The sequence below is a fragment of the Manacus vitellinus genome, unplaced genomic scaffold (assembly GCF_001715985.3).
Source record: "Manacus vitellinus isolate BGI_N305 unplaced genomic scaffold, ASM171598v3 scaffold_4_pilon, whole genome shotgun sequence".
Lineage (NCBI taxonomy): Eukaryota > Metazoa > Chordata > Aves > Passeriformes > Pipridae > Manacus > Manacus vitellinus.
This window is the reverse complement of record NW_021940604.1, coordinates 35535935-35563551: the sequence shown is the minus strand read 5'-3', so window position 1 is coordinate 35563551 and position 27617 is coordinate 35535935. Positions and strand designations below refer to the sequence as shown.

Below are 27617 nucleotides of genomic sequence, written 5' to 3'. Positions count from 1 at the left end.
TACAGTATGAAACTCCAACTCTGATATCTTCTCTGGCTGACCTGATCCAAAAAATAAACCCTAATGATGTGATCTCTACTCCCAGTGGCCAAGAATAAGCTAGCACTGTATAAGCATTATGATATTTATCTGAAGACATTTATTATTTCCTAGCTTGAGTTTCTCCCCCACTCTTTTTTTCCTGAGGTTCAAGGGTAGGAGGAGGAAAAAGAGGTGGGTGGAGCAAAATATATCATGATAAAAGTGTACATTAGAACATCAAATAAATGTGTCAGATACTTCATAAGAAACTGAACTTTTTTTCTTTAGCATCCTTCATATCCAACATCCAGAACTTAGTTAAACATTGAAAAAACATTAGCCTAGCTAAACAAAATATTGTTAGATCTAGTTTGATGTTTTTTCTGTATCCAGAAGTCTTTTAACTGAAAAAAATGTTTACATATTAAAATATATCTAAAAATGCATGTATTTTATATGTGAATATATATATATGTACATACATTTCTTAGGAAGAAATTTCAACTATTTTTATAGTCCTTAATTTTGGCTAATTCAAAATACTTTAATCATTACAATGAAAACAACTGCAAAACTGAAGAAGTACTATTAAAATGAAACAGTGAGAGTCCAATAGCTATACATGATTTTACTGGATGAAAATCAAAACAGAAAGTTTTTTTTTTTTAATAACTACTTCCAGAAACTAGTATTCACAAATGTCAAAAGACTAGATCAGGATAAATATTGTGCTTACCTGCTACTACTATTAGAAAACTGAATGCTGTCAACTTTGTCCTGTACAAAAAAAAAAAGAGTAGAAAAAGAAAAAAATCAAATTTCTCTGATTTATCCCATTTTATCCAAATTATTATTTTAATCAAATACATATGTAATTTTTAAAAAGTATTTACAGTATGAAACTCCAACTCTGATATCTTCTCTGGCTGACCTGATCCAAAGAAATAAACCCTAATGATGTGATCTGTACTCCCAGTGGCCAAAAACATTCCACCTGAGAAAAACAAACAGATAAGACTTAAGAAAAGAGGGAAATCTACTGTTATTACAGCATCTTCAAAGGGATGTAACATCAAGTATTTCAACTTATTCTCTGAAATTTATAGATGTATCTCATTTCAGCTACGCCTGTAACTGACCTTTAAGCAAAAAGAAGATTTAGAAACTCAAAAGTTTAACTGGAATTAAATTACCTCACATTTACTGTCAGACAAATATGCATTAGCAGATGTATATGAAAGATTAGCTAACTAGAGTAATTTGCTTGCAACTAAGCCCTTAGAAGCCTAAAATTAAATGGAACTAGAACTTCAGTACATTTTAACATTTTATCCAATTATTTATGTTGCCTTTTTCTGTTGCCAGCTCTGGAATCAATGAAATTCAGACCGTGAGAACTCAGTAATCAACACCTTCTTGTACAAATCCCTATAAATTACACCTCAGATAAAGCTGACTCTCAGAATCATTCTGAGAAAAAGGTTTTATATCATGTTTTAAAAAGATTTGCAGTCACAAGAGACTTGCTTTCAACATTTCATATTTAATCGTTTTCAAGAATTTTCATAGACCAAGCATTAATGCATAAATTCTAAATTTCTATTTTAAATATTTGGGGGTTTCTAACAGCCACTTTAACTCAAATCCATCTTATTAACAAAAAATATGCTACAGTAACTGTACTGTACTTTATTTTACTCTTCAAATGACTTCTTATATTGATAAAAAGGGGGGGGGAAATAAAGTCTTTTACCAGCACTAAAAGAAGAACAGATCATTTGGACTCCAGGCCGAGGACGTTCTGTAAACTTCGTTGGCCTTGGACTACAAATAAAGAAACAGTTGAATAATTTCCTAATAGGGTTTCAAAGAATAAGTCAGTATCATAGAAATAAAGCACAGAAGGATAAAATTAAATATGAAAGAACAGATGGTTGCCCATCTATAAACAATTTCGTCTGACTATGCTTCATGATCCGATCTTTAGGGAACTGACATCCAGATGGACTAAGTAATCAATGTATCAAGGAGAGTTGTATCACAACTTAAATCCCATTCCTCTCTTTCCTCTGATAATTCTATACAAAACACTCTCCTAAAGTCATCAGCAAAGCAGAACAGAGCCAGTTGCCCATGAAGTTCAGTTTTAAAACCACCAGCTGCAGTGGATCTCTGGTTTTCTCCTGCAGCACATGGCTGCTTTTACAAAAGAGAAACAGAGCTTGGTGCTCTTTATAAACAAAGATAACAGAAAAATTTAAATAAATTTGGAGTTTTTCACAGTATTAGAATATAAGAGTTTCTTCAAAGGACATATATTCTTTGGGGGCTAGTTTCAAATGCTGCTCAAAATACTCTCAGGACAATGGTTAGAAATTTGTAAGGGTTTTACTTTACGGCCCTCGCTTTCCACTAGGCATTTCAGAGCCTGATGTGGAAGCAGAACTAAAGCTTCAGTGGATCTGGCACTTTAGGAGTGTGTAAAACCAAACCAAATCAGATCAGGTTCTTCAATCATTACTTCAATTCTGTTCATGCACTGCAGCAACCTCAAACCAGTAGGTGGTCTTGCATAGTATGCCATCTGCAATCTTCCCTCAAAGAATTAACTTACTAGAGAACAGCAGCACTACACCCACATTTGTCATCACTAAAGACTTCTTCTAACATAAAACAATGCATATTCATAATTTATCCAAAATGTTCTCTTTTAAAAGCAAAATGGCCTATATAATTCATTTCAGCTGAAGGCAGATGCAAAAGAGATCTTTCTCCACTGATCAGTTATAGCTATCTCAAAGCAATAAGCATTAAACCTTAGTGATTCTAATGCATAAAATAAAGTAATAAACATCAGCAATCTTTCTCCAAATTGTCCATTCAGCATAGGTTGTTTCTTTGACCTTTCCTTTAGGAGTTTTAAGGTAACTCCCGGCAGATTTGTGAAAGCAAACTTCACAGCAAGATAAACTAAACAAGACAATGATCTATTTTACAAAACAGCTGAAATCCTCCTTAACTGAGATACTAATATAAAAAGAACTATCAGACAATTCAATATGCATCTTACATAATTTGGAACTGTAAGTTCCAAACTGTACAGTTCCAACTGTAAGTGTAAATAGATAAATAGGTTGCTGTTTTATTCCACTGTTGTTTGCGAACTCTGCCTTTGGAGTTAGGGCAGTTGCAAAATAGAGCAAGTATGCACTTACATTCTAGTTTGGAGAACCAATTTAAATTCTTCAACTTATGTCTCTCTCATGTTTAGGCATTAGAAGACAAAGGATTATGTCATTCTTCTACAACAGAGCAGTACTGTGGTCTTTCAAAATGAGTTGGGCAACCAGTATTTTTGGAAAGCAAGGAAAGAGGACAAAAGTAAAATTTCTTGCAACACAGGGAAACCAAGCTAATTGTTTGTCCTCGTTGCAGCCCAGTAATGTATCACTTTACAAATATTCTCAATGCACTTATTAAGTGTTTTATTAGTTCATTCATCTAAGCCCTGCAGACTAACCTAATTGTGGTCATGTAGTAGCTTAAGAAAGACTTCTTCACAGAAAACAGATGTGCATATAACATCCCCAAATTAAGACTTCGTTCATAGATTAATGAAAAAGGTTCAGCATATCTGAATTCTGATGTATGACCAGCCCCTTTAACATCAAGTATCTTCTGCATAAGAAAGCAGATAGAAAGTATCACATCACACTGAGGACAATTGAGAAATCAATGTGTTGTCCAAAAACAGGAATGTCAAAAATCATCAGTACACATTTTTCATGTGGTTTTTTCCCTCTTTTTAAAATGAGGGGAGAAAAAAATATAGAAGAGAATAAAAGCAGTACAGTAAGCTCTTCTATCCAAATCTGTGAGACAGTTATACTGCCTTGTTCATATGGTCTGTCAGTAACAGGCTAACACTGGAAACTTGTGATCCAAACAGGTGGCAGAAGCAGAACAATAACTCTCTTGTCTCAAAGAAGATACATATGCAAATATTTTGCACTGCAACTAATTTAATTTTGATGCACTGACCAGTTGTAATAATTCTCCCTTCAATTTGAAGCACGTTATTTTTCAATTTCTGATGACCCAAGGCAGATTTTTCTCTTTCCTCCCTACTGTCAACTGACACAGGATCTAACTCCTGTGTTTTCTATCCACCCAGAATAGTAACAGAAGATTGAATCCAGGAAAAGTCTCCATTGCCTAAATTTTCAACTGTTTTCCCATCTTGTTTGGGCCACATCCTTTGAATTCTTTGCCTGAAGCAACAACCAATCTTATCATCCTTCTTTTTGGAAACTGAATTGATCTACTTGGAATGTTACTGCTTTTAGGCATACATGGTAACTGCCTGGTCAGAAATCTTTTCAATGTAAGAAAAGCAGCACACAGAAGGTTCTATAACACTGAAGAACATGCATTCACACTGGTCACAGAAGCATGTGAACAAAGTTGCTCACTCTCCTTTGAACAATGTGAGAATTTTGTGGTCAACTGTGCCAATGTCTGTGTTTCATCCTATGACACCAAATCTACTGTAATGTGTCCTTTTGCAGTTCATTAAAACAGAGCTCTGTCACCAAACATCCCCTGACTGGGCTATAAGCCTGACCCAAATACTGAACATGCCTCAATTAATAAGGTTATAAAAAAAATTGAGAGACCAAGATGGGAAGACTCTAATTTCAGAGATAGTGTTAATTAATTAACTGCAGCAGAGTTGCTGGCAAAGCTGAATTACAAGAATTTTTGCAATCTAAGAATGAAACAAACATTTGCAGAGATTAAAAAAAAAAAAGGAAAACACAACTGGAGTAAGGCACTAGGCATCAGAAGGCTTAAGCAATGTCAAAGTCTATTTTAATGGCAAATACTACAGTTTTCAAGGTAGTGAGCTTTCCAATTTTTCATCATCTCTAGAGAGAAATAATTGCTCCATAATATTTGATCTTATAAAATAAGTGGGGAAATAGGAACAATTTTGAATTTCCTCATCTCCTGAAGAAGCTACAAAGATTCCCTTCAGAGAGTTCTTCCCAGGAGAAACTAAGTGCAATTTCCAGTTAAAGACAGGGAATTGATACAGTAGACCAAAACATCCAAGCCAGGTTCCACTGAAACACTTCTCAGTGCAGTTAAAAACAAAACTGATTATTTTTAATTCAAGAGCACACTGAACACAATAGCGTACCTCAACTCTGCCTTTCCAGTATTTCACAAAAAAATTCAGCAAAGTACTGTTGGCACTGTCAATCATCTTGAAACTTCAATCAACTACATGATCATCATGAGGCTCCCCAACATCTCATACTCTTACCCCACTGCCATATGATTCAAGCAGTGCTCAGCACAAAAAGTAAGGGGTGGGATATCTGCACTTTTTTTTTAAAGTAGCTAAAATTTCAGCTTCACCATCAGTCACCATTTGAAGTATTGGATAATTTAGTAACACACATCACTGATAGCAATTGCATTCTTGAAGGACAGACTGCAGTCAAGCTCAGAAGGAGCATGAAATCAAGTTCTGACTTAAGACTGTTACAGCACCCTTCACCTGTACTACTCAAACTCTTGGTCTTGCTTGAAAGCTCCAGTTTCTCCTTCCTGTGGTGGGAGTGGTGTTGGAACCAAGATACGGGGCAGCAAGCTCAGAGCCTGAATAACTGTGGTAACAGATCTTGTTTGCCAGCTTTCCTCCTCTTTAGAGATACTCAACAGAAGCATGTCTGTATTTTTTACAGGACAAACTTCCCACTTCACCAGTGATTCTCTCTTCCAGATGGCCTACACATCATGTTTTTAAAAAGTAACCTCCCTAAGGGCCTTATGAGAAAATTAACAGGCCTCTTTCTTTCCTTTGATGCTCTTATATTGCTAGTACTTTTTTTTCCCCCAGCATATTACTGAATGGATGTGGAGGGAACCAGCCATGTTTCCACAGTTCTGGAAGCCGAACCAGATCTAAACATGTAAGGAAGGGCAATCACCTCACTGAAAACTGTTACAACAACAAACTTATTACTGAGATGTGCTGGCCATGCAATGCAGTCTCGGGGGGGAATCACACTGGACTCCTAGTTTTCCAGTATCCTTTATTTTGGTTTACTGGAATAAGCATAATGATCACAGTTAGAAAAACCTTCCTGTAACTAACGAGTTTCCCTGAACTAGTTCAGTTCAGGAAATTAAGATTTTTGAGGTGCCCAATTATTTGATATTATAAGGGACATACAGTTATGTTCCAGTCCCAAAAGACATATATGTGTCTTATTTAGACTTTACCACATTTTTATCAAGTTTTACCTTGGATCAAAAAGCATCAATTATTTCAAATACATAACAGCTCTACTAAGTTCAAACAAAGACCTATAAAAAGAAAAAGCACAGAGTTATGCCTTTTAATATCCTCATATAATGCATAATACCCTGCGGCAAGGAGTTTCGTAACGTAGTTTCATGTTTTGTAAAGAACCACCTCCTTGCAATTTGGAACTTGCTACCTTCACTTGATATCCTCTAGAATCACAAGGGCCAACAAGCAATTATTCATTACATGCCCTCCTCAACACACTCATGACTGTACATGACTCATCTTCATCCATTTGCTTTTTTTCAGACTGAAGAAATACAGCCTAATGGCTTCCTCTCTCTTCTCAAACACCACATATAAAAATACTTGCAGAACAGAAGGTAAAAAGGGAAGAAAAAATCCGGTCACAGAATTTAATCTGCACTCTGTTGTTAAGAAACATGAATCATTGGTGTGACATGGGTTACTAGACCACTTCCTTGTTGTGCCGCATGAGACAGCTGAACTAATCTGTTTTCTCTATGTCACTGTCTAATCAAATCTGCTGACTACTTACACATGAAAGCATTACTCAAATATCTTCTTTTAATATTTGCTGAGCACATCTCACTGAAAATTTTCATTCTACAATTACATATCCCCATGGAAAGGAATCCCTTGAGAATCTCCTATCATAACTAGTGCCAGTTTTCTCCCTCCCTAAGTTTTACCTCAAGATAAATCCCATCCAACTCCATGATTCAACCAACCATTGATAATTTCTAAGCATTCATCTGCCAGTTCATATAGTATAACCTACTTAACTCTCAAGGATTCCACTACTCTCTAAAGACAGAATTTGTTTCAAAATTTATTTCCATAGACTCAAACTTTACTTAGGAAAAGGAGGAAAACAAGAACAAAAGAAAAAAGGTAAAAGAAAGAAATGTGGGCTCAAAAGGTTTGCAATTATTTGTAAATGATCAAGATATCTTGTCAACAAGAGCTCAGACTTAGGAAACCTTAAGAAAAATAAAATGGTGGCAAGGTAGCAACTCCTCCTTCACACTCCTCAGTAAGGGAGTGAGTCTTACTTTGATTACAGTCTGCACTAGGCAGTAGCGGATTAAATGAAGTCACGTCTCAGGTTGTTATAGTACCAAAAAAAGAGACAAAACATCCAGAGAACATGAAAATAGTTAGGGTCTAGGCAACTAGAAAAGGACCTAAGCAAATGTGCCTGCAAGCTCTGCATAACCTCATCACACAATGCAAGAAAAAGATTGTACAGCGATTACCAAAACTACAAGAAAATGGAACCTACCTGCCAGGAGTATACATCCAGAAGAACACATGCCATCCTCAAAGCTAAATCACTAATGATTACTAAAAAAACATTTCCAATTTTAAGCTACAGGTGTTTTATGATAAAGGAAAAGAAAGAGCAAAAAGCATTTGAAAGCTACTGAACAAACTGATTTTAAAAAACTATTTGAAAGTCCTGACAATATTTTTACTATTTTTGAAGGCAGAAACTTAAGGCTCAACTTCAGCCACCAATACACAGCTGCCCAAGAATTCTGCCTTCTGCTATGCTACAGTAAAGCAAACTGTGAAAAAGTAATATAGACAAGGAAAGAATAAACATCAAAAGTATCCCATCCTAATTTATACTAGGACATTATTGTCTCCTTAGAAAATAGATTTTGAAGTCTAAATTGCAGTCATATTATGAATCTAATTTTCATTTCACTTGAGATTAAGAGATGACAACAGAGCAAAAAAGCGTCAACTTTGACATTATATTACACAAAAAAACCCCAACAGTAGACATTTTTTTCTAAATTATCAGATATACTGCATCACCCCACACTATAGCTACATCAGAAGTATATCATACCCAACAATCACACACTGAACCAGCCAATGACAAGTTTTGTTTTAGTCAAATTTTTCTCCAGCATTTCTACATCATTTTTAATTACATAAAAAGAAATAGTAACAAATAAAATAGCAACTAACTTTATTTTAAGGGTACCAGCATCCCACAGCCAAAAGCATATTGTTCCATCAGCCCCGGTTGAAGATAAGTATCTCTTTGAGCCACTGCACAGTGGAGAGAACTGGGGGAAGGGAGAAGAAAAAAAGAAAAGTTCTCCTGTTAATCTGTTCCAGATGTGCTAAGAAGTTCTGTAAGTCATTGACTTCTCACCAAAAAAAAAAATTTAAACAAAATCAAATACCAAACCATATTTAAGGAAAACAAATTGCAATGAACACCAGAATAACACAGTGCTGTCCAGAGTCGCTCTTCCTTCAGAACAACCTTCTGGGTTACTTGCCAAAGCACTCTGGGTTCTCCCTCCCTCCCCACCATCCAAGTTGCACAACAGCATGCAACTCTAAACAAAAGCAAACCAAAGTACTGCAGTGACTGCAGTTCTTACTCAATGCACCTGTGCCCAGAATCACAAGCCTGCAAAGGAATGATACTTCAAAACAGAACTGCCCACATGCGTCATGCATTTTTTTTGAACAAGGATTATGTCTGGTGTTCTTCAAGGTCAGGTATTTTGACAGTAAATGTGTTATTTCACAATGCATACCATGAAAATTCCTTCTTACTTCAGGGCTTAGTTACCAGGCACGCAATTTTATTACACTGCACATTCTCAGGTGGTTCTTTTCTCAATCAAATGACGCATTTTTGCACAGCAAAAACCTACCTGCAATGATGTTATAGATGCACTGTGGCCCTGCAGAACTGCTAGGGGTGCACAAGTTCGAAGGCACCAAACTCTGATCATTTTATCACAGCTTCCAGCAGCTATCATGGTGTTTTCATAGTTTACTGCCATATCAGATATTTCAGCTGCATGCCCTCTCAGGGTAGCCAACAACCTTCCATCATCAGTTGCCCAGATTTTTACAAGGCAATCATCTGATCCCTAAAAGTAAGGTAGAAATAATTTCAACCATACCATTGGCTGTTTTGATGTTAGAGTTAACTAACACAATGAAGTGAAAGACAAAACTAATGACATACAGATATTCCCCACAGTTTTCCATACCGCATTCAAAACACAAGTTTACATTGATTCTCAAGAGTATATGCAAAGCATGATGCATATATAATATAGATCACAAATCCCACAGCAAATTGGTTTATGCTTCAGTAAGACACTTTTTCCAAAAATCCAGCACAAACTGAAGAAGTTGTTGCAATACATTAAAATAAAAATTTACATTAAACGTGACAGTGAATTAGGAATTGGTTCAGCGTTTGTCATTCAGTATTACACCCACTTATGTTCCTTATCTTCCTAGTTTGATCATGATGCCCTACCAGCATTAGTAGTATACTTACCACAGTAACAGAGGTAAAGAGCGTGTGTGAACAGCTATTCCATTATTAAGTCTAAATAATATAAATCTCCTTTGATATTCACATAAACAAACACTGAAATGACCACTTTCTCAACAAACTTCAGAGGCTTCATCTACATATTCATATTTGAAACTCAAGTTTTGCTGGTCTTCCCACAATTCTAACAGCTGCTTGCCTGTATACAATGAATTCAGAGCCCAGGAAAAAAAATTAAGAATTCATTCCTCCATTTATCTTCGCATTTTCATGCCTTCCTGAAAGTCTAAGTATCTTTGCACCTTAATACAATGATATTTGAACACTGCACAGACACACTGACAGACGAAATTTACTGTAAACATTTAATACATTTAGTCAAATTCAGAAGCAATACAAACCTGGGTTTTAACATCTGGAGCACTGATCTGCAACTGGACACATGCAGGTGCTAGAGCAAGCTACAATGTGACACCATCATTATAAAATTTCACCCAAGTTTTTCCTATTGCATCTACTTACAGTGCCTCTGAAAAAGTTTATCTAGCATTTATACTTTACAGAAGCCAGAAGGCAGGGCAATACTATCATTCACCTTTTATAAAAAAGGGCCAGGTCTCCTAGACAAAGGAGATAGTAAGGGAAGCTTGTTTATAATTAAATTTTCTGCCTTTTGGGTAAGGAGAGCAATGGTACAGCCTATACTAGCTCCATCTATGCATAAAACTTCCATACGCAGACTCTGCAGAACACATTTCCCTCATCTGACTGCTATGGTGCCAGCCCAGGAAACAAAACTACAGTCTGTAGAGTTAACAGTAATGGACAAGTAGAACCATAATATCACTGAGGTGGGAAGATACTTTGGTCTAGTCCAAAATCCCTGTTCAAGTAGGGTCAGTTAGAGCAGTTGCCCAGGATGATGTATCCACCACTCATGTGTATCTTCTGCAAATTTACTGTAGGCACCCTCTTGTTCCATCACCCAGGTCTTTAAGGGAAATATTAAAAGAGTACTGGTCTCAGTACCAAACCCTGTGGTACACCCATATTGACTGCCCTCCAGCTGGACCTCGTACCACTAATCACAACCCTTTGAACCTGGCAGTTCAGGGAATTTTCAGTCTCACTGTCAAGTGTACATCAAGCCTGTACCTCATTAGTTTGTTGGTAAGGATGTTATGGGAGACAGCATTGAAAGCCTTGCTTCAGTCAGGAAAAACAAGATCCACTCTGTTCCCCTTCCAACTTAGTTCTTTCATCATATAAGGTTATCAAGTTGGACAGGAATAATTTCTGCTTCATAGATCTACACTGATCACCTTGTTATTGTTGATATGTTTGGAAGTGGCTTTCAGAAGGATTTGCTTCATTACTTTCTCAGGTGATAAAGACGAATATCAATGGTCTGTAGTTGCCTGGAACAACCTTCTTGCCCTTCCTGAAAACAGGAGTAACATTTGCAGCTTCATCTACTTCTTCCTGATCAAGCAGCCTGTAGCAGATACATACCCCAATGTCACCCACGCTGGTCTGTCTTTAACCCTCATCCACGACCTCTCAGCTGACTCATCACCTGTCCCCAGGCAAAGCTCCATGAAAACTCCCACTTGTTGTCATCCTGGCCTGCCCCTTCTGAAGAGCCTGTATCCATCCACAGCAGCAACCCAGTTCTGTGAGCTACCCAACCCCACTCCAGCTCTTTGGTCCTGAAGAGATCGTAGCCCAGCAACTACATATGTAATTCCAAATCCTCCTACGTTTCTCCATAGTGCATGCACTAATGTACAGGCAATTCAGGTAAGTGCGTAGTCAGGATGATTTCTCCAAGCATGAAAGCTTTCTCCATAATTTGTTTCTTGATCTGTGTACATACTTGGGGCGGGCCCTCTTCAGTTTTGTTGTTTTCCAGGTTTCTCCTGTCTACATCACCTCACATTCTTTGCTTACCCACCTGGTCTATCACATCCTCATGTGACTGTGGTTTGTTGCCTCCCTCCCACATCTTTCGTATTCTAACAGTTTCCTCTCATCAACAGATTGGCCACTCTGCTGAAAACAATGTTTTTGCCCCATATTTGCCTCTTATGCACCATTTCACATCCTTCAGTATCCAAACAAAAAGCTTTCTCTCCCCTGCACATCTGCAGCACTTCCACAAACTAGAAATCACCAAAGCCCTTGATTTTTGTTCTAATGATAAGTTACTCTGTTAATGCAGTTATAATAGGATCCAAAGAAAAAAATATCCCATAGACAAAACTGCACAATAATCAAACCACCCCATTGCTTTTACATTTGAGTTCTACACCTCAAGCATGCTAGAGCACCTTACTAATAGGCATAGTTTTCCAAAGTTTTGGACAGTGCCAAAGACCTAATCTTCAATTTTTCCAATATACTTAGGACATTATCTAAAAAAAAAAAAATAAAAAAAAAAATAGAGCCGCCTAGAAGTAAGAACAACATAAATTCTGTAATTTCTCTTAGAATCATAGAATCATCTGGGTTGGAAAAGACCTCTGAGACCAAATCCAACCCTAGGTCCGACACTGCCATGGTCACTAGACCGTGGCACTAAGTGCCACATCCAGTCTCATCCTAAAAACTTTCAGGGACAGTAAATCCACCACCTCCCTGGGCAGCCCATTCCAGTGTCTGATTACTCTGTCTGTAAAAACTTTTTTCCTAATATCCAAACTAAACCTCCCCTGGCAGAGCTTAAGACCTACTTAAGTCCTACTGCTAGTTGCCTGGGAGAAGAGACTGACACCCATCTCCTTTCAGGTAGTTGCTGCTGTGGATGGATACAGGGGCAGGCCAGGATGACAAGGAGTGGGTTCACTGAGTGAGTCTTTTGGCTTTACCTGCTTTAGCAGTGTGGGATTGGACTAGGTGATCTCTAGAGGTCCCTTCCAAACCCAATCATTCTGTAATCTGTGACTTTTGAGGTTCACGTCAAATAATTGTATTATGATATACTTTCATTTCTGTGGTAAAATGACTACCAAAGTACCATCTTAGATAGGATTTATAACAGAACTAGCAAACGTGCTGCACAGAGCTTTAAAAGCAGTTTACAGGAAAAAGGGCCCCTTTTTTCTCTAAATTCTCCTTATAAAGCTCTAAGCAGATTCAGTTTTCACCCCTTTGCTCCCTTAAAACAAAAATACAAGCACCTATAAAGCACTTAGATTTGGTTTCCCCCCCCATGCTCCTCAACTAATAAGTTTCCATAAATGTTCCTGTTTCTATTCAAATTAGCACTTCTATATCTAAAGCTTCAAACTGTCCACCTACTTGATGAAATAATTATCTGAATGATAGTATCAGCTCCTGTTGTTCTGTTATCATGATGTAAGACTTTAGAGTATGAAGAAGGTTGTATATTCTTCTCGAAAATGCAGTCAACATCAAGAAACCCAACAAGCAGAGACAAAAGCCTACACATGCTTGCATGTGTGTAACACTGCAAATAACAGTCTCACTGCTCAAAAGAGAGACCTGAAAGTAGTAGGGAATGGTGAAACCAAAACTGCCAAAATACTTTAAAAGGTGGAAATCACTCACTGATAATGTAAAGATGTAAAATGATCAGCAAGAAAAAATAAATTTCTGGGATCTAATGACACCTGGAGGGTCCCCAGAGGTCTATTTAATAACAGCAAACCAAGAAAAGAAGATCAGCATAAAACAAGCCTGCTCCCTTCCAGCTGGCTATAGAGGCATGTGTTATACATCTCTATTGCAGAGAAAAATGACTGTCAGCCAAATCTCAACAAGAAAAAAAGGGGAGGGGGAGAGGAGGAGGAAGAGAGAGAAGGAAAAGTGAAAAAAAAAATTAAAAAAACAAGGCAAAATTGTAAATTCTGCAGCATCTTGGCAAGATAACAATATTAGAGTTCAAATAAATTCATGTGATTACATCTGAACTGAGCGGAACAATCCACAACTCTTAAAATACTGTTGCAGTTCTACTAGTAAGAGCACTGGCTTACACCATAGCTCACGTTTCCAAGGTTATATCTACAACTGCTAGGAATTATGTGCCTATTAAAAAGCATCTGTCAAAAGTGAATCCTAGAACAAGTTCAACACCAAGAGAGAATTGGTGACCGCATTGCCAAGGTATGGAGTAAAGTCGGTTCATTTTCCTACCATTACACACACTTGTGGGCTGAAGTGAAACTGCCAAGAAACACACAAATTAATCTTGAGTTGGAAATCTTACACGGACTATTACACAACCTTTATTATTCCCTAGAAAGAGTAATCTCAGAGGAGACAGGAAGATAAAGGTAGGGAAAAAAGGAGACAGCCATCCCTCTTTGGAGTCAGAAAGTTAAGTAGTGCAGGAACTAGAGAAGACAATGCTTGTTTCTATTACCCTGCAGGGGTTCTGCAAGTCATACTTTTCAAGACACCTGAAATATAAAGTGTCTACCTCCATGGGCTGCAGGGGCACAGCCTGCCTCACCAAGGTCTTCCCCACAGTCTGCAGGGGAATCTCTGCTCCAGAGACTGAAGCACCTCCTCCTCCTCCACTCACATTCGAGTCTGCAGGGCTGTTTCTCTCACATAATTTCACTCCTCTCTCCAGAATGCAGTTGCCCTGGGATTTTTTTCCTCCTTCTTAAATACATTATCCCAGAGGCACTACCACCATCACTGATGGGCTTGGCCCTGGCCAGCAGTGGGTCCATCTTGGAGCTGGCTGGCATTTACTCTGTTGAACATGGGGGAAGTTTCTGGTAACTTCTCACAGAAGCCACCACTGCAGCTCCTCTGCTACCAAATCCTTACTAAGCGAACACAATAAAGATCTACTAAGCTAGTAGGAAAAATGCATAATGTCCTTTTTCCACTGTCTTTAGGCAAAATAAAAGCATCATTTTTCTAGCAAAGAAAACATCTCCCAGATGAGCATGACTCAAAAATGTGCTGAGATCACTTTCTTTCCTTTTAATTTGAAACAGAACATGAACAAAGCTTGAATTTAGAGGCTTTCAATCCCTCAGAGGTCAGGTAGAACAGGAAACAATTATGATGCATCTTCTAGAAACAATTATAAATCTAAAACAACTTATCTAGCTAACATCACACTGAAGGTTGCAGGAAGGCAGGAAGAATTCCCTACTGATGCCTGCAAATTTACACGCTACACTAGAGACTTTAGAAGTCATAGTGGTATAAATTGAAAAGAATTGGCACCATTTCATTATATAGATGCAATTACAACACAACAGTTTCATGACTGTTTATCCATCTACCAACTACAACAGGCCAGATACAGCAACTCGGATGTTACCGAAATGTGGAATACAATCCATTGGTTTTCCATTTGCCAACAACCACTTAAACATCTATACAAAAAAGATTTACCTAAAAATGCAGAGGTTCTGTCCCAAGCCCTCCAAAATGAAAAATTCAGCAGCCAAAATTCATTTCTATAGTGACTTTGTTTAACACCAGATTGAAGTAATCATGATCTAAACTGGGAACTTTTTTTCAAGGACACCAGTCAGCAAAGGACTGCCAGCAAAGCTCTGAGGTTGAGCCCTGCCCCCTGCACTACCCCCCCCCTTTTTCATTTCAGGTTCTTCTACTTCTCTCTTGGAAACAAACTGCTATTACAGTCAAGAGAATTCTCTCTCTTTAACCACTTTTAAATCAGACTGCAAAAAGCAAGGGAATGTGCAACAAGGAATGATCACCATAGACACACACAAGTTTTGTATATCTCTGGAAATAATGATTTTAGGAACATGGGAAAGTTGCAGAAAAATTAAGAATTAGAAGACCTTAAGAAGGAGTTTTATTCACTTCATCTGGGAAGCACAAAGAGAAGGTTTTATTTTAAGGTGAATAGTGTCAGCATGTGCGTTTTTTATACCTGGTACACATAAAATCTTCAATGCATTCTACCATGTCACATAAAAAATAAACCCACAACAGAGAGTCCTTTTCCTGACAGGTTAACCATGCATAAACTACAGGACATAAGATTTTAATGCCTATGACTTAGCTTGCCAATGAAAGCTAAAGAAATATGAAAAAGAGTCTCTGCTATGCCTCGAGTAACAAATGAACAAATAAACAGGCCTGTTCAAAACGCTTCAAGTGTCCGTCCCTGCAACCACACAACCCTCCATGCAATAAAGCAAAATGTATGTGGGTAAAAGGGCAAATTATATTTACAACCACCTTGAAAGAATTGTAGAAGTTAGGACTGCAATACATGACACAGGAAACCTGAACTGTAGTTTTACCTGCATTGTTCGGTTATCTGCCATGTCGTTAAAAGGGACACAATTAAGCTCCTGAATCCACACAGGTATTAATTACATCCAATGTTTGTGGAAAGGTAAAAAATGCAGCCAAAGCATCATCAACTGGCATGAAGTGTGTGTTTATGATATCTTTGTCTCTAGTGAAATTGACTACTTACCAAGAAATCCAAATTATACTAACACCTGTCTGGTTTTATAAACCCCATTCCTTGGGAAACCCACAATTCAGTACTGATTTCAGACATCTGTCTAATATTTAAGTCTTAAGAACAACAACAAAAAAAGGTAAATAGTTAAAAATACTAAAAATACTAGTATTTTTAAAAAAATCCTAGGATCTCATAAAGACAATTTGTTTGTGAACCAACGTTTTTACAATATACCAGTGAATTTTCAGCTGAATTTTCAGCTTTCTAGTTTTCTTCAACATGCTGTACCAAATGCAAGTGTATCACCAGACTGTAAACATAATAGCCATGCTTTAAATTTAACAAAGTTATAGAAAGGAGTCAAAATAATCGGTATTTACAGACTGATTGTTCTGACTTCCTAATCAAATTGTGATGGTGATCCATTGTTTTGTTTATGTTTTTGATAGAGAAAATGAGTCCAGAAAAAAGAAGTTACATAGGATAAATTCTTTCCACTGAAAAAGAACAGTTTTCCCACTGAACTACACAGATCAGCAATCACAATCACATCTAGTCTTAAGAAACCTATGTCAAAACTATTTTAACCAATAAAATGGTTAAAATGCATGCAAACCAGTATGTTTACTAAAAAGCAAGAATGAGAGCAATAGTAGTAAAGCATTTATCTGCTCTTCATACATAATCAGTATCTATACTATATTCATTTTCTGGAAACAATTAGGTGACATACTATGTGCACTTAAAAAAAATCTACAAAAATAAAGATTTTGTACTCACAGTAAATATTCGCCTGCCAGTCCGATCAAAAGTTACACAGTATACAGAAGATAAGTGTCCTAAGATTCGTTTGTGCATCTTCATATGTTGATAGACTGCAGTTGGCACAAGGCGTTCAAGTCTGTATTTTCCATTTAGTTTTCTTGAAAACAGGGTATCCACTACCAAATGGGTAAAGAAAAAAGAGACAGCATTTATATTGCGCTCATAAACTAAAATATTTGAACAGGATGGAAAGTTTATTTCAACATTGGACCACTTGCCATATGAACAGTTTACTATAGTAATTCTCTCCTTTTGCCCTAGTTAGAGAAAAATACATACCAAAGTAGCCTATGACACAGACATGACAAAAGTACCAAACTGCAAGGCAGAGTGTAAAGATGCAGTACAACTTTCAAGTGCCCAAAACATATGCTTCTCACTCTATACCTCATGTTAAGAAATTTAGAAGGACTGAGGCAGCTTCCATGAAGGAGTAACCTACCTCAAATGTAACAAACGTAAAAGCTTACATGTAGCTATTAACTGAAGGTCAGCACAAATTCAAATCTTCTCCAAGGTAACCTTCTTATTGAGATCTACTCAATCATTTATCCAACACTTTTAAGACAATCAGTAGATTTTTTTAAGAATCCTGCTACCCACTACAGCTAAACAAACACACATACACAAAACAATATCCAAACAAAAGTTTACATATGAATATATCAAATCTTACAGAAATTTCTGATTTTGAGTAACAAAACCTTGTTCAAAGAGCTTGGGATTTTTTTCAAGTTTAAAAGTTAACAAGGTCCAGGAACAAGAACTCACTTTAAATAAATGAAAATCTTCCATCAAGAAATTCAGCGAAAAAAATAAAGTTCAGTGTAAATAATTTTAAACTGTTACTCATGCAATGATAAAGGAACAAAGTATAATACTTCTGTGCACGGATACCTAGACATTAGTCACACCCCATATCGTCATTTGATCAAAGAATGGCAATGGTAATACCTGTTATATTCTACAGAACTACGACAAGGCAGGTAATACAACATTCAAACACAGGAATGGTGTTGGAAGGTTGGAAGCAAGAGTGGAAGAGATCACAGTGGGTCATCCAGTCCAACCTCCCTGCTCAAGCATGGTCATCCTAGAGCACATAGCACAGGATTGCATCATGACGGTTCTTCAATAGCTCCAGTGAGGGAGACACTACAACCTCTCTGGGCAAGCTGTTCCAGTGTGCAGTCACTCACACAGTAAAGAAGTCCTTCCTCGTGTTCAGGTGGAACTTTCTGCACATCAGCTTCTGCCCATTGCTTCATATCTTATTCCTTGGCATCACCAAGAAGAGCCTGGCTCCATCCTCTTTACACGCTCCCTTCAGATACTCATATACATTGATAAGGTCCCCCTCTCAGTTGTCTCTTCTTAAGGATGAACAGGCCCAACTCTCTCAGCCTTTCCTTATAAGAGAGATGCTCTAGATCCTTAAAAACCATCTTCATAGCCCTCTGCTGGACCAGCTCCAGGAGCTCCACGTCTCTCTTGTACTGAGGAGCCCAGAAACAGACACAGCACTCAAGACGAGACCTCACTCTGGCTGAGTAGAGGGGCAGGATCATCTCCCTCAACCTGCTGGTAATGCTCTTCCTAATGTACCCTAGGATACCACTGGCCTTCTTGGCCACAAGGGCACACTGCTGGCTCATGGACAACTTGCTCCCTAGTATCGACTGCGAAACAGCTACAAACCTCCTGCATCACCTAGGTTTGGCGCAGATCAACACAGCAGTGGTTCATGAACCAGCACAGATGAAACTACATGAAATATGCAAATTTTTACAGCTGGATTGTAGCTACTCTATAAGAACCAAAAGCTTCTTGTGGTATGGCCAAGTGTCAAGCCCATTAGCCTCAGGCCAAAAGAACATCCCTGAAGCATTTCAGTTAACTGCCAGCGTAGCCCAAGGATTCAAGGAAGTTTTCCTAGTTCAAGAAGCTATGTGAAGGAGTGGAATCATTAGTTGTAGAGCAAAGCACTTTTAGTCAATGACACACTACATCTTAAGGCTCTATTACATCTTCACCTTCCCCTCATACTAGGAAAAGACGCAATTGCATTTGGTTTATGACAGTTTTTCCTTGACAACAGTCTACTTCAGAACAGCAGGAAACCAAAATTAGTTCAGGCACAAGATAAATTCAGTTTTGGAATCTGACAAATCACTCAACAGTTTAAAAAAAAAAACAAAAACCAAAAAACACAAAACCAAATAAGAAACACCCCCCTCAAAAAAAAAAAAACAAACCAACAACAAACCAAACACCAACCAACCAAAACCAACAAACAAAATCCAAAACACATCCCTCCAAAAAAACCCAAATACACATAAACAAACAGAATAAGCTTTTTTTTCCTCCAGAGTACAGGTAAAAATTAAAAATAGCTGTGTCAAAATTTCCTGCAGCCAAACAATAAAATTGATTTTTCTGGTGCAAGCTAAGATGAGAAAGGTTACCAACTGTTAATAACGCCTTTGTACAAATTACAGGCCTTGGTTGTATAACAATTGTTACACATATCTAGCATCAATGTTTATCAGGTCTTACACAGTCTCCAATCTATTTAGCTTGATTTTAACTGCATTTGGACAATAAGTAAAATCAGAAGCCTCTGTGACAGGAAATCTAATATATCTCTCTTGTTTTAGCCATATTAACACTTTTCTGTCTTTACTTGGCCTCGCACAAATGAGTATGAACACAGTGTTAATCACAGGAAGAGTGAAAAGGTATAAGCAGTTAAATAGTTGCCACAAACTATACATCAGGGAGGGAAGGAAAATGATACTTGATCCCAGGAGGGGTTAGAGAATGCTGGTTGGGCCTTACAGTGAGTCAACCAACATAAAGGGAAGTGCTGGAGAATGAAGAAAATAACAGAATAGAGATTGCTTGCTCCTTGTTGGAAAGGTATTGAGGAGTGGACACTGCATTGAAAAAATTCCTATCCAAGGCCTGGCTGACCAAGGAAATTAATATTAACCTAGTTTTACATGCCCACCTACTGCTTACCCATGACTCTGCTTTAAAAATAAATACATAAAATTGAAAACAAACAAAAAAGCTGATGTTATTAAGTGGTTGTTGCAAAACACAGTACAATAAACCACCACTTACTTCCAAATGATATTTTGGTTTCAAAATCAGGATTCTTCATATTTAATAATGAAGGTAACTTATCAGTAAAAACCAATGTCTGAGAAAGATGCAAATTTGTTGACATTTTGAACATATAAAGAAAACTTTGCCACAAGTTATATTATTTTAAGATGCTATCAATTTTTTACCAACTGTTTCCAAATAAAACGTAGTGGCTTCTCGTTTTGGGCTCATCTTCATACAACATGACCAGTCTCAAAGACTGAAATTGTCTACTATCACCAAAGCACTGAATGGCTGAGGAGGGAAGGAGGCTATAGAGATCATCTTTTCTAAGATTAGGGTCAGTGAGAGCAGTGCTGTGTCCAGTCCAGTTTTGAATACCTCCAAGGATGGACACTTCTCTCTGGGAAGCCTGTATCAGAGCTCTGATCACCCCCAAAACCTGTTTTCTTATGTTTAAATTGAAGTTCCTCTATTTCAGCTTTGGTTCATGACCTCTGTCCTGTCAGGATGCACCAATGAGAAGAGTCTGGCTCCACCTTCATCACATGCTCCCTTTCAAGTATTTATAACCATTGATAAGACCTACCACCACCCTGCCCCCAACACGCTTTCTCTTCTCAAGGCTAAACAATCCCAGGTCTTTGGCTTCTCCCTGTATGACAGATACCTCAATCCTCCTTCATCATCTTCCTGGTCCTTTGCTAGACTAGCTACAGTCTGCCCACATCTGTCTTTTCCTGAGGAGCTGGACCCCACAGTCCAGGTGTGATCAAATGAGTAGAGGGGAAGGAACATCCCAGACCTAATGGCAATGTACTGCCTCCAGCAGCCCAGGATGCTGCTTGAGTTTTGTGCAAAGGCACATGGTGTCTGACATGTTCAACACCAGGACAGCCAGACAGTTCTCTACAAAGCTGCTTTCCAGTCGGTCAACCCCCAGTGTTCACTGGTGCATGAGGTTATTCCTCTATAAGGGCAGAACCTTTGCTCTTCCCTTTGTAAAACTTCATCAGATTCCTGTTGACCCATTTCTCCACCCTGTCAAGGTCCTCCTCAATCAGTCACTTCTCCTAGTTTTGCATTGTTAGCAAAACTCAGTGTTTCATCATCCAATGAAGCTGTTGAACAATACTGGCTCTAGTACCAACCTCTGGAGTGACTGGCTCTCATGTCGGTTGCTGGAATTCATCCTGCTGATCACAGCCCTTTGATCCTAGCACTTCTGCCCGGATCTTTTCAGTTTGTCAGTGAGAATGTTATGGGAGTCGGTTCAGAAAGCCTTGTTGAAGTCAGGATAAATAACATTCATTAATGTCCCCTCATCCTCCAAGCCACTGATCTCATTTAAAAGGATATTGGGCTAGTCAAGCATGACTTCTTCACAGATCAATGCCAACAACTCTTAAATGTGTACTGGTTTTCTTTTTTTTTTCTTTTTTTTTTTTTTTTTGTACTTTGGCTTCCAGGAATATTTGCTTCATCACTTGCCCAAGGACTGAGATGAGGAGGATCTACCTTTAGTTCCACAGAGATTCCTTCTTGTCCCACTTCAGGTGTCCTGCCCCATTCTGCAGCAGGACCTACTGCTCCTTCTGCTGCTGAAAGACCTGTAAAAACCCTCTTCACATCCACTCACCAGATTTAATGCCAGAAGAACTCCAACTTCTGTTACTGTAGAAACACAGAATGCTTGAAGTTGGAAGGGACCTCTGAAAATCTAGTCTAACCCTTCTTTGAAAGACAGGTCAAATAAAAATTGCTCAGGATATTTTACTAGAGTTAAAAAAAAAAAAAAGTAAGTGGGGTAGAGTAAGAAACATGTCATTCTTGACCCAAAGGCTCTAACCTTAAGCTCTAAAGCTAAGAGCATAGATTCTTTTTTTTATAAAGGCAACTCAGGGACCCAAACTGTGAATGAAGAGCTTGGCTCTTAAAACTTAATAAAACAGTACTCTGTTTTTTAAAATCTTTCTTCTACTGTCACAATTCACTGCTGCCAACTTTAATCTGAAAACCACATGTCAAAGAGTTAAAAGCAGCTTATTTGTTTGGCTTCTCTAGGAAGAATGTAAAACTCACCTCTAGGAAGAATGTAAAACTCAAAAGTGAAGCAGTGGGAGTTTTCAGTGGAACTTACAAAAGACTGTAGATTTTCTCCCACTCAAAAGGCATGCAACAGGCACCAACTGAATGCCTTCAAAGTTTCTTCAAAACAGTCTCTAACTCACTCCCCACCCAAAATAGAACAAGCAGCTCAAAGAAAAACAGCAATTTGTTAAAAGGAAAATGAATTTGGGGGTCTGAAAGATATGGCAGTATTATCCATGCTTATTTTTCCCCTTGGCTTTCTTATTTTAATTTTACTAAAGTGACTGATTCTATCACTTTATTTACATGGTCTTATCCTTGAATGTGAAATGCCTTAAAGATGGAGGATAGTAATCTTCCTTATCCACTAGTCAGTTTGTGCCAAGTATAAGTTACATTTTTAAAAAGCATACACAGTCTTTCATTTTCTTCCTTTCTTGAGTTGTATTAAATAATGGAGGTTCTGTTCTGAAGACCAGAGTCCACTTCCATTCTCCTTTCATTCACACTAAAATAGAACAAGACTCAGAAGAATCCTGGAAGGACACCCAAAAAATATACCTCACTTACAACTCTTACCCTTATTGAATCAAGTTTCATTAACTTAAGAGGCTAGACAGTCCTCTAATGAATACTGAGGGATTTAGAGCTGTTAAAAATAATAGTAAAGAAGAGACTGCTAGACAACTCCTTTCACTCTCCAAGATAGTAAGACTGAATATATCAAGCATTCAGTTCTGGGCTGTTGAGAAGTTTTTTTTTCCTCCCCTTCTTCAAAGATGTCCAAGACCCAAAAAAAATCAGTTTGAATTGACTTTACCTTCCTCCCATTCCTCTGTTTAGCTTCTGAACTCTATGCAGCACTCTAAGCCTCTCGGCTTATAGATGACTGTCAACCAAGTAATGTAGTTAAGCTAGTTATTCCATCAAGCCAGAACTTGTCCCTGGGCATATCATGAAGGTAAAAGTATACAGACTCGAAAATAGAGTATTTCTGAAAATACAAAAAATCCTATATACATCTCAAACTTCATATATAATATTAATTTGCTTGATGAAAGTAACTGGCAACCCTTACTAATTCAGAATGGTAAGAGCTAAGATATTTCAAAAGGCAGAAGGCAAAAACAAATTAAAGCAATACAGTCTCAAGCATTTCCAAACTTCCCAGACTTCAATGAAATTCCACTTGCTTTTACTATATATTTATTCCATTGGTATTTTACTCAAAGTTCCATAAGCCTTCTACAGCTCATTTTTTCTTGCATAACAACATGTCATCTATTTAAGTATAATTGACTTTAGACTTGAATAAACATATATAACAAGATGTTACTCTTACACAGATCTTTTAACATAAAGGCAGTCTTTTCCTTAATTTTTTTTACCGTAGTTAACAGAATAATACAGTTACACAAAGTACTCTTAGATTAGCTTTTAGGTCTAAAGTATTTACTATTTTTGTAAAAATAGACATCCACACTGCTTTCAGAACCTTGCATTCTCTTTACAGTCAAAACAGTAGCGTCATTTAAAAAAAACAGAAAAAAGTGTAAAATGCCTCAGAACCTTTCTTGAGGTGGATTACTCTGCAAAACCATGAAATACTGTTTTTGAAAGGCAGATATTTTCACTGGTCAGGAAAAATATTCTTCACTGTCTGTGGCAAAAAGCCAGTCTCATTCAGGTCCTCGCACTTGACAACTGAGTTCTGAGCTCAAAGCTCTTCAGGGTTTATGCTTAGGTTCTTTTCTTTTTCAGCAGTTCCTGAAGATTACTGGGAAAATTAAAGGGAAAAAGAGTTCTTTTTCCCTTTCTGCATCCAAGAAGACAAAACTAAATGAATATTTCTGTATGTTGACTGAAATGTGCATTAAGTTTTCCTGCACAACGTAAAAGGATTTCAGTGTCTTTTCTGCTCCTCAAACATTAGTAGGTTATCCACCTGAAATACATACAGCCTGAAAAATAATATGTTCCAATTATTTTTTTTCTTTCTGTTGAGCAAATACATAAAGAACAGACTTCCCATCATACTGCCCACACTGTGGGAACACTGGAAGTTATTTAAAGAAACAGAAAAAATGTCTAATTTAATTTATAGAAGAAGTGCCATTCTAGTTCCTCATTTCATTGACAGATCAGAGTAGAATACGACAAATCAAACTCAAATGCTTTAACACGCAGCTCTGAACCAAATATCCCAAAAATCCAAATACACTTCAGTTGAAAACATTCAGTTACCAGCACTTATCTCAATGTTTGGAAAAGGAAATTACTGGTCATGAAAAAAGTGGTATGTTGAAATAACTGTAATTTTGCAAATATTCAGTGCTCTGCAAAGGATTCAATAAAAATAACACTTATTTTTAAAAAGCCTGACTTGTTCTTCTCAAAAAACAGTCTGAAAGTTATTTTTCTTAACATTTAATTTCACTACCACAGCAACTCTACCTTTTTTTGAACTCCAGCTACCATGGACCTCATACACTGGTCTTTTTCCCTTTAAAAAGTACACACCAGCTGCTACATACTGCAAGTTACAGTAAAATGCAAAACAGTCCTTATCAATTCTGATTCCTACAACATATTTTAAAATGTATTTGCAAGTAAAAGAAAAGCTAAACAACCACTAAAGGAATCTTAGCTATGAGAAAGCTCAGTCCTACAGTCATCTTGCAGAAATAGCTGCTATTTCAGTCCAAGATTTTTCAAGTTTACAATCATCATGCCATTGCACAACCACTCAAGAGGGGGATTATTCAATTCGGCAACAAGCATTTTCTCCCACACATCTAGAGCACAACGCAGAAAAAGCTCTCTACATGAATACCAAAATAGCAGCTCTAAACAAAACCACATTGAATGGATGCAGGCGCTACATTAGAGGGAACCACTTCTGACCAATGTATGTACCAGGTGAGGAGCTTCTGAAAACTCAGCTCTAAAAACCAAGCAAAACCATGTTTCTCTTCCTATATTCCAAGCATCTACAAAATATCATGGAAAGCATGCAACTTGTGCTTTAAAATGGCAATACTACTAGGACACTAAATACTCTGCCATCTGACCAAAGCAAAATTGGTTGTGCTCAACTTAAGAGCGTAGCTGTAGCACGGTTCTGCTTCAGCTGTTAGGACAGAACTATAATTCTCTGAATAAAGTGTAATGGTGAGTATTTTGAGATTTCATTTTGAGTTCCTTCAACATTAGAAAAAAATATAAATAGCACAAAGTAAGCTCCCTCAATTATATATTTTATGTTTTATATATCTATCTAAATTCATTAAAAACTTATACCAACAGCCTCCAAAAGGAGTTTAGAGATTGAAAAATTGTAATGGCAAGTTACCACATTAAAAATGTCTCTGCTCCTCATAGCACTTGGCTATCTATTTATACCTTGTTACTATATAGTATATATACACCTTCTATGCATTGTTACATAGTTATATAGTAGTTCCCCATTATAACCAGAGTCTTATCTTTTTTGCCAAGACAGAAACCTTTGTCTTTGCAGAAGCTGCTGCACCTCATCCAAAGCGAATCAATTGGATATTCTCTGTCCACTTTCATCCACCACTGCACATCTATCTGCAACTGCCATTTTGGTAAAAAACACTCCCGTTTTGGTGTAATCCACACTAACAATTTGGTCTTAATCAGATTTTCTCCCTTCCCTGGACATCAACAGAGAAAGATGAAAAGACAAGTGATTTTGCACACTTTTCTATTCTTGATTAAGAGAAATGGGGTGGTCTTTAAATCTCCTAAAATATCACAAGTCTTGATCCTTCTAGCAACTAAACAAACATGTATCTTGGTTCTTAAAAGGTTAAAAGCTAACAAACATGTTTTAGGGACCATATGAGAGCTTAAAAATAACCATAATACCACTGACCTTCAGCTTTCAGTTTTTCAACAGTACAGACAGCACACGCACACTTCACCATACAGCACAGCAAAGCAAACTGAAGCACAGCTACAAAATTACTGAATGGACCAGAGAGCAAAAAGAATAACTTCTGCAAGACTCAAAGGAAACCAGTTGACATGACTTTCTCTTCCTAACAATGGGAGGCCTTGCTGTCCTACAGTACTAATTATTTATCTACTGGCAGCTTTATTACATCTTTAAGAAAGAGAGTTTTATTTTTATGTATTCACTGTTTGAATGTATTTTATTCAATTTTATACTTCAAAGAAAAAGTTAGCTTTAGAGCAGAACTAGTATATGAATTTACAATAAATATGGCAATACAATCTTAATAAAAACACAAAAAGTAAAGTACGTGACACAAATAAGGACAGAACTATTACTTGGCTCTCATCATCACAATCATCAATCACCCTGGGAGTTAGGTATTATAATGGCAATGCCAGAATAAAAGTGAACTTACCTATACTAGGTGGACTGCCATAATTTACAGGGGACTCTGGAGGCCTTCCACAATGTAGAGCAGCAAGAGCAGATCCCTTCCATACAACATGTTTGCAACCTGTTTGCAACAAAAAAGATTTAGGTAAATGCCTTTTTTTTTTTTAAAGAAAACCACAGGAAACCCATGAAGTACCAAGAACTCTCAAAGTTCCCATAAAAATTTCATACTTTTGTTTGTACGAAGCAAAGACTGTCTGCCAGCTCCTAATAACGTCTGCACTCCAGGGACACTTTGTGGAATTTCTTGCTCTAGAAGTGGTCCAAGTCGATGGCATATTTGAAGCAAGTGATCAGGTGCCAAGTGTCTGTAATATTTCACCTATTGTATCAAAGAGCAAACAAAACATTTGATAAACAACACAATATTTTTGATGCATTACTAGTTTAATCTTTTTTCCCCAAACTGTTACACAAATTTGTAAGAAAATTATAGGATATTAGGGATAAAAACAAATTATGACCTTTAAGTATAATAATTCATTCCAGCTGGTCCTAATTAATACTTCTATTCAGCACATGTCACTTTGTACAGAGAACTGTTGGTATTTACTACTTTCTGACTTTAAATCACAGTTGCTCATACACGAATAAGCTCCCATATAATCACAAAAAGAGTATATATGCAATATTATATTTAAGCAGTGGCCTGTTCAATTTAAATTACTGTAAGATAAAGATGGGACAAAGACTGTAAAAACAGCAACATTTACAGAATTCTTGCAAGATTCACAAATACCAAATAAATAACAGAGCTTTGTAGAAGAAAATGCAAAACCACTCTGCCTCAATTCACCTAAGTTACAACATCTTGTTGAAGCTCCACAACTGGATTTAATTATTTATTTTATTTATTTTACATCTAAAACTTTTTAACAAAAATGTTGGCTTAAGTAATTCAACTCTAAAATTCTTTATGTGGTCCCTACTATACTACAAAAATTACGAACTTTTGTAACAGGTTATAATTTTAAACTGCAAAGTACCAAAACAAGTTCCTATTATCAGCAACAGAACTTCTCAGTAC

At 37.2% G+C, this 27617-nt stretch overlaps 1 protein-coding gene across 1 annotated transcript in view; it reads right to left on the bottom strand.

Moving 5' to 3' along the window:
* Positions 1-26907, bottom strand: part of PHIP (pleckstrin homology domain interacting protein) — a 96565-nt gene extending 69658 nt beyond the window's left edge. The window contains exons 1-8 of the mRNA XM_018078175.2: positions 26762-26907; positions 26553-26651; positions 16906-17066; positions 9049-9270; positions 8345-8445; positions 1775-1845; positions 915-1015; positions 758-798 (exon numbers count right to left, since the gene is read on the bottom strand). Of these exons, the coding sequence (XP_017933664.1) occupies positions 758-798; positions 915-1015; positions 1775-1845; positions 8345-8445; positions 9049-9270; positions 16906-16989 (620 nt within the window). The 5' untranslated portion in view covers positions 16990-17066; positions 26553-26651; positions 26762-26907. The remainder of the gene's footprint in view (positions 1-757; positions 799-914; positions 1016-1774; positions 1846-8344; positions 8446-9048; positions 9271-16905; positions 17067-26552; positions 26652-26761) is intronic.
* Positions 26908-27617: the final 710 nt, after the last annotated feature.